This window comes from Gossypium hirsutum, chromosome A12 (genome assembly GCF_007990345.1).
Source record: "Gossypium hirsutum isolate 1008001.06 chromosome A12, Gossypium_hirsutum_v2.1, whole genome shotgun sequence".
NCBI classification, from domain to species: Eukaryota; Viridiplantae; Streptophyta; class Magnoliopsida; order Malvales; family Malvaceae; genus Gossypium; species Gossypium hirsutum.
In genome coordinates this window covers 11204606-11212814 of record NC_053435.1, presented here as the reverse complement: position 1 = coordinate 11212814, position 8209 = coordinate 11204606, and the positions used below count along the sequence as shown (strand labels likewise).

The window sequence follows — 8209 nt, the reverse complement described above, 5'->3', positions numbered from 1 at the left end:
CCCAAAACTACCTTTCGATAATTGATCAATTTAGGATCCCTTGTCTTCCATTCACCTCTAAGATGGTAAATTACCAACGCAGAGTCTCCATATACTTCTAAGGTTCTTATTCCTCGCTCTATAGCCGCTTGAATCCCCATGATGCACGCTTCATATTTGGCCATATTGTTTGTGCAATCAAAACCCAACTTGCACGTGAATGGATAATAATCACCATGTGGGGATACCAAGACTACCCCAATTCCATTTCCCACCGCATTGGATACGCCGTCGAAGTTCATCTTCTATGGACGTTCTTCAATAGTTGCCACATACATCAACTCCCCATTAGGGAAGTCAAAGTTTAATGGCTCATAATCTTCTAGAGCTCTGCTAGCCAAAAATTCTGCTATTGCACTTCCTTTTATAGCTTTTTGACTTACATAGACTATATCGAACTCTGAGAGCAATATTTTCCATCTTGCCATTCTCCCATTCAAAGCTGTTGACTCCATCATATACTTCAAAGGATCAAGTTTTGAAATAAGCCAAGTAGTATGATATAGCATGTACTGTCTTAACCTTCGAGTCGTCCAGATTAAAGCACAACACAATTTCTCAATTGGCGAATATCTCATCTCACACTCTGTGAATTTCTTGTTGAGGTAGTATATCGCCTTCTCTTTTCTTCCTGACTCATCATGTTGACCAAGCACACATCTCATAGAATTACTAAACACTGATAAGTACAGAATTAATGGTCTATCTGGACTAGGCGGAGATAACACTAGAGCATTTAACAAGTATTGCTTAACCTTATCAAAAGCATTCTGGCATTCCTCATCCCAAGTACCTTGGTTCTGTTTTCTAAGGAGGCGAAATATAGGATCACATTTCTCAGTTAATTGTGAAATAAACCGAGCAATATAATTCAATCTTCCAAGAATACCCCGAACTTCCTTCTGAGTACGTGGTGGAGGCAATTCTCGTATGGCTCTAACTTTGTCTGTGTCAACTTCTATTCCCTTTTTGCTGACCATAAAGCCTAATAACTTCCCCGACCTAACTCCGAAGATGCACTTTGCCGGATTAAGCTTCAACTGAAATTTCCTTAATCTCAGGAACAACTTCTTCAAAACTTCAATATGTTCCTTCTCTGTTCGAGATTTAGCAATCATGTCATCAACATACACCTCAATTTCTTTGTACATCATATCGTGGAATAAAGTCACCATAGCACTTTGGTATGTTGCCCCTGAATTCTTTAGCCCGAAGGGCATTACCTTGTAACAAAAGGTGCCCCACAATGTTATAAAGGTGGTTTTATCCATGTCCTCGGGATGCATATTTACCTAATTGTACCCTGAGAAACCATCCATGAAGGAGAACAACGAATATCCCGCTGTGTTGTCTACCAAAGTGTCTATGTGTGGCAGAGGAAAATTATCTTTTGGGCTAGCTTTGTTCAGATCTCTGTAATCAACGCACATTCGTACCTTCCCATCCTTATTAGGGACTGGTACAATGTTAGCCACCCATTCAGAGTACTTCACCTCTTGTAAGAATCCTACATCGAACTGCTTCTTTACTTCGTCCTTTATCTTCAATACGATATCTGGCCTCATTCTTCGCAACTTCTGTTGGACTGGCTTACAATCCTGCCTTATTGGAAGACGATGCACCACAATATCGGTATTTAACCCTGGCATATCTTGATAAGACCATGCGAAGATATCCTTGAACTCACGTAGCAACTCAATTAGTCATTGCCTTGTGTCCTCGACAATATGCGTGCCGATTTTCACCTCTTTCCCTTCCTCTAGGGCTACATTCTCTATTGCCTCTTTCTCATAGGGCATGATTTGTTTCTCCTCCTGTTTTACCATCCTCAATAGATCTGGAGATACATCACAATCCTGGACATCTTTAAAATCTTGAAATTCCTCTAAACACATGTCTTGCTCGCGAGAGAAATCAGGATTTGTAATATCAGTGCTCATGTCATTGATATCTAGGGACCTGTGAAGTATAAAGAATATACAAAGAATGAATGAATTTAAGAATGATTATTTATGTGCTATGAATGAAAGAATAAGAATTGCAAAAGTTTAACGGAATATTGGTTGATAAAAATAAACAATACTCGTTCAAATTGATAAAAGTTATGTTTTATTAAAAAAATAATAGATGATTGTAAGCCCATTCCACAAATGTAATCCTATTACTCCTAGGCCCTAGAGTAACAAGGATGTTTCGAGAATTACTCTGAAAAATTCCTAAAGACTATAGGAAGTTCCTCCGCAGTCCAATTGTTCAGAGAGCTTCCCGATTCGTAAGGGCGAATGCCCTCAAGGTTTCCTTGCTCCGATCCTTCATCGTGTATAGCATTAATCTGATGACTTTCTTCTATAAGTAACCCTCCCGATATGAAGGTTTGGGATATTAGAAGGAATGTCATCGGCTCCCACTCCATTTCTCTTCCATTAAGGCACGCCTTTCTTCCCTCTTGGCGCTTCTCAACTTCCTTCCTCCTTTGCTTATAGTCTGGCTTGAAGCCCAGACTAAAGCGATCTCTCTTCTCTTTCAGTTCTGGGATTTGAGTCTCTCATTGCAGGTATTTTCCTAACCCTATTCCTGGTAAGGCTCCATTTCCCACCATCATTTGTAGAGCCATCCTCGTGGCTCTTGCTATCTTTGGCACTGGTAGCTCACTCCCTTCTAAAATGAATGTTGCGTTGACGAATTCTGATAAACAGAAAGAGCATTCAATTGCCTCCTCGTTTGCTTCTACATAGGGTACACTACTGGTAACTGTCGATATAATGTCCTCCTCCGCATTTATAGTGACCAACTGCCCATCAGCTACTAACTTTAATTTTTGGTGCAGAGATGAGGGCACCACTCCTGTCGAATGTATCCAAGGCCTCCCCAACAGGTAATTGTAAGAGGGATTGATTTCCATCACTAAAAATTCCACCTCATACGTGTTTGGCCCAATCATCAAAGGAATGTCGATTTCTTCCCATGACCTTCCTTTCCGTGCCATCAAAGGCTCTCACTATATTATGGCATATTTTCATGTGAGAACTATCTATGGGCAATCTGTTCAATGTCGATAATGGTAAGACATTTAAAGCTGATCCATTATCAATAAGCACACTTGACAGTGTATACCCCTTACAACGAGTGGTGATGTGTAAAGCTTTAGCTGATCCCATGCGACCAGGTGGGATTTCATCATCATTGAAATAGATGAAATTGTTAGCACTTATGTTACTAACCAATCGATCCAACTTGTTGACAGATATATCATTAGTAACATAAGTCTCATTGAGCACCTTCATTAATGCTTCCCAATGTGCCTCTGAACTTAGAAGCAAAGCCAACACTGATATACGAGTTGGTTGTTTGCGCAATTGTTCAACCACACTGTACTCACAGTGTTTTAAGAATTTTAAAAATTCTCTGGCTTCTTCTTCCTTCACTGGCTCATTAACTAGTGTCTCGATCCCTTTTCCTTTGTCTAAAGCTTTTGCTTTTGCAGGCTCAACTTTGACGTCTTCTACATCGTAGCGCTTCCTACTACGTGTGTAAAAACCCTCACCTTGAGCTTCCTTAGAAGCAATAGCTATATCCTCCTTCTCCGGCATTGACACATGGCAGTTATAATTCTAGGGTACCCTCTTGTTATCCTTATAAGGAAAGGAAACAAGTTTATGAATAATGACTTTCGGTACTGTTAGTGTTTTAACTTTATTACTTCTTGGTAAAGAAATAATAATCCTTGGCCGGTTTTGATTTTTCAGTGCACCTTCTAATGTGCATATATGTCCCTCATTTGAGCCAACTTCATATAATTCTAGCTCTTTCTTGTCCATAAGGCTTTGTACCAAGGCCTTAAACTCGTTGCATTCCTGGATCTCGTGCCCCTCTTCAGTATGGAACTCACAGTAGTCCCTTGCTCCTTTATTCCTCTCTTTAGAGATTATCATCTCTCTTTTCACCATTTCTTCCTAAATCATTTTCATCGGCGTTCTCACCTCAGACACGCCATCTTTAATCCTTCTCATACTTGTATCCCCAACTGCATTTACCCCTTGATCACCATGATTTGGCAACGGGTTCTCTGTACTAGGGGTGTCGTCAAATTTTACGACCCCCATCTTGATTAGTCTCTCTACAACCTTCTTAAAACCGTACAGTTTTCGATCGAATGCCCCGGTATTCCAACATGGTATTCGCATCTGGCGCTTGCATCATACCATTTGGGATATGAGGGCTGCAGTGGTTTCAAGTGAAAAGGAGCAATAGCATGTGCATCGTATAAGCTTTGATAAAGCTCACAATATCTCACAGGGATAGGTGTGAACTGCATCCTTTCAAAATTCTGCCTTGTACCCGACTCCTGCCTTTGAGAACTCTGTTGCTCAACCGTAGCTGTTTTAGGTTGACCAACTGTGATTGCCTTCGTGTTGAAGGTGCTTGTGTTATTCACTTCACTATCGTTTCTCCTTGGGGCTGATCTTTTGGTCGCTTCCCCCTCAATTTTGCCACCCCTTATGGCATTCTCTATCATCTCTCCCACCATGACTATATCCGCAAAGCTTTTAGTGGTGCTCCTAATCATGTGAGTGATGAATGGAGCCTTTAGAGTGTTGATGAACAACATGGTAGTCTCCTTCTCCAACAACGGTGGTTGAACTTGCATTGCCACCTCTCTCCATCTCTGTGCATATTGTCTAAAATTTTCATTAGGCTTTTTCTCTATGTTTTGCAGCGTGATCCTATCCAGAGTCATGTCTGTCACATAATTGTACTGCTGCATGAAGGTTTGTGCAAGATCCCTCCATGAACTTATTTTGGCCCGGCTCAGTTGATTATACCACTTGGCCGCTACCCCGACCAAACTATCCTGAAAACAATGGATCAATAATTGATCATTATTTACATGACCAGTCATCCGTCTGCAGAACATGGTAATATGGGCTTCCGGGCAGGTAGTCCTATTGTATTTCTCAAACTCTAGCATCTTGAACTTATGGGGAAGTACCAAATCTGGGACGAAACTCAAGTCTTTGGCATCGATTCCCTGATGATTATCAGCGTTTTCTAATACCTTAAACTTCTCCTCTAACCATCTACAATGTTCCTCCAATTGCCTTGATGATTCGAGTCTCATTTCTTCCCTCTCAACTACATCTAGATCGGGGATAACCGGATTGGCAAGATTGTCTCCAAGATTGAATCCCAAACCAGTTTGAAAGTTCATGGGTATTCCAGTATCGACTTGACCCTGTTGAGGCCTTATCGCGATGGACGACCTTCGAGGATATGCTTCAGATTGAGTTTGCACATGGGGTGGGGTGAAACCCGGTGGATGATCCTTATTATCTCCTTCAATGATGGTCATAGGGGTCTTTCCTTTATCCGTCACCCCCTTCAGCAGCTGAGCCATCTCAGCCATCATATTCCTTTGAGCTTCCAACATTTGATCCTTCATCTTTTGTTAGATTTTTGCCAATTGCTCCTGTAACTGTTCTTGCATCTCTTTTTGAATCTGCTCAAGTCTTTGATCCATATTCTTTGACTTAGCGCGTGTACCGTAAGGATGTGTTGTTTCCAGATTTCCTTTCTCTTTTCCAGATTTCCTTTCTCTTACTCTCTCTTTCTCCCTAATAATTTTAACTAATTAGGGTCTTTCTATAAACTTGGATGCATATGATGTGATGAGATGCAAATGCATGAATGCTAAAAGATATCGATTCTAATTCAGTTTCTTTTTAGAAAATGTTATTTAAGAAACAAAAATCTTTACACAAAACAGATTACAAATACACCTTTGCCCTCAGGCCCAAGGTTTTAACCCTATCCAATAGCAAAGCTAACTCTAGACCTCTATCTGACACTAACTCATATTTCGTACTTAATACATTAGCTTGTACCGCTAAGTCTTGTAAATAACCAGCAACTTCTCGAATCTGGACTATAGCTTCTCCCATGAGATAATCCCTATCTCCAACTTGATCTTGAAGATGGTGAAGTTCTTCCTTCCACTGTTCTTCTCTTACTTCGAGCTGCTCAATCCATAGCTCACAGTCCTGTAGTACTGCTTCCAACCCTCCAATATTGTGCTTCATTTCCTTGATCTTATCCAAGCTTGCCTTTAACTCGATCGCAGAGTTACGACTTCGGTGATGATGGAGAGATCGTCCAAGCTCAACCACCTTAGTTTTTAATCCTTAATTTTCCTTCTATAGGACCTGATTACGCGACTGCATCTCTTGGAACTTCTTCTCCCAATACTTGGATTTGGCTCTTTCTTCTTGAATCTCTTGCTGCCACTGCTCTGAAGATCTCCCTAATCCGACCCTTTTCAACGTTACCTGGGCCTTCTTGTAGCGCGTCTTTAAATCATCTCGATCTTCCTCGATCTTTCTCTTCTCCTTTTTCACCTTCTCGACTTTCATCTTTTGAACATCGACGTCGAGGCTCAAGCACATTTTTTCCTCTTCAAGCTTCTCAATCCTCTTTTCAAACTCCAAATTCTTTCTCTCAAACTCTTGCTTCATAACCTCCAACTCTGATGGAATCACTCGTAAGCTCTCCTCTAATGATCGAGCCACCCCCAAAATTGGCCTAGGGACATATCATTGACTCTCCTACTAAACCACCCATTATACTCAAGGGATGACGTCGAGCCTTCGGTCAAGATCTTCATACAGAAAGGCTTCTTCCAAGCCTTAGAAATCTCTCGCATCCTCTTCTTATAGTGATCTCCTTTATAAGAGAAATCACTCTAAGCTAAACTCTGTGTAGTCGGTATGAACTACCTCGCTCGATATTGCCTTAAAACAAGCAATGGTGCATATCCAACAACTCCCCAAATTCCTGGCAAAGGGACCCAATCAAATCTGCCCCAACAGTAAAAGACTTCACTAGGAACCAACCAAGGAGCCTTCCACATAACATCTTCCTCTCGAAGATTCTGAAGAATGTCTATCCACCTCTGAAATGTCATCTCTCTTAGACATGTCTACTACTTCCTTTAAGGGAGAATAACCCTCAAAGAATACTCGGTAAGGAACCTTATCAAGCTTCCAAAAGTGGCTATGGAGCCAGACTAGCAACAATTGCGCACATCCAATAAATCTACCCTCGTCGGCCCTCCGACATGCACTCAAAGATCTAAATGTCTCAGCGAGTATTGCACGCGATCAAACAAATCCATGACTGCCTCATCTATATGCCCCAACGCCTTTGGAAAAATCACCATGCCGTAAATACTCAAAGCTAGGACATCGACCCTTTTCTTTACGTCTGGATGTGTCGATATAAAATACCTCAAAACGACCCATGGAACGCACTTACTATCACCCTTTTGCTGCACATGAGCTACAGCCCACTGCTCACTCATCCCAGTAATCATCACCAACTTCTTCACAAAAGTTGGAAGGCTAGCAGGCGTAAGATAAGCCTTGTGACCCTGAATCCTCGGGCAACGCAGTAAAGTCGTATACTCCTCCAAAGTAGGTACAAAATCAACATTACCAAATGTAAAGCAACTATAAGCAGGGTTCTAGAACTGTACCATAGCTCGAAATAAGTGCCTATCTACTTTGACGTCTAGCAAATAGGGAAGGTCTTCATAATTCTGATAGAAAAGCTACTTAGCCTCGTCATCCCATTGGGCCCAAATGTTTCTCAACTCCCGAAACTTATTCTGTGTCGAATTAATATGGGTGAAGTCCCATAACTCTGATGTATGCCCCTCAGTGATACTATCTCCTTTCTCTAACTGGGTTTTCTTTGACCAGGTACAGACAGAGGCATTGTCCTCCACTTTATCAAGATATTCGTTCCCCATTACAAAACTTTCTAACCCAGAAATCAAACCGTGAATCGATACCTTTGAATGTTTGAATGACATGCAATGATAGCAAAACAAAATAAATTAGTATCGTAAAAATATAACAAACAAACACTTATAAGGGTAGTTTACTAAAAGTTATCACCATAATCCCTAGGGTAAGCGCTTAAAGTTCACTATATGAGTTCCAGTTCTAAAGTGAGGGTACCTGAACCAGCAGATTCCTCGGTCCTCACCCATTATAGGCTCATATAGACCAAGTTCAGTTCAGGAGGACACATTTCCCTATGGCCATGCGGAGATGAAAATCTCACGAAGACATAGGTACAGTATCCCAGAAGCAATCCACTAACTCATGCGGAG

General features: G+C 41.2%; 1 protein-coding gene across 1 annotated transcript; it reads right to left on the bottom strand.

The window, feature by feature from the left end:
- Positions 1-284: 284 nt before the first annotated feature.
- On the bottom strand, positions 285-1604 carry LOC107922135 (uncharacterized protein K02A2.6-like). The gene is made up of 3 exons (XM_016851995.1): positions 1476-1604; positions 1017-1262; positions 285-488 (listed from the first exon to the last, which is right to left on the bottom strand). Exons 1-3 carry the CDS (start codon positions 1602-1604, stop codon positions 285-287), a joined length of 579 nt encoding a protein of 192 aa, XP_016707484.1.
- Between the last annotated feature and the right edge of the window lie 6605 nt (positions 1605-8209).

What these genes read in the sequence shown, in the direction of transcription:
- LOC107922135 (XM_016851995.1), bottom strand. Translation starts at nt 1,604, where the DNA reads ATGAGGCCAGATATCGTATTGAAGATAAAGGACGAAGTAAAGAAGCAG. An exon ending in TCCCTAATAAGGATGGGAAG is followed by an intron (nt 1,263 to 1,475) that starts GTACGAATGTGC and finishes TTTTGTTACAAG; the next exon opens with GTAATGCCCTTCGGGCTAAA. An exon ending in GGAAGTTATTAGGCTTTATG is followed by an intron (nt 489 to 1,016) that starts GTCAGCAAAAAG and finishes TATATGATGGAG; the next exon opens with TCAACAGCTTTGAATGGGAG.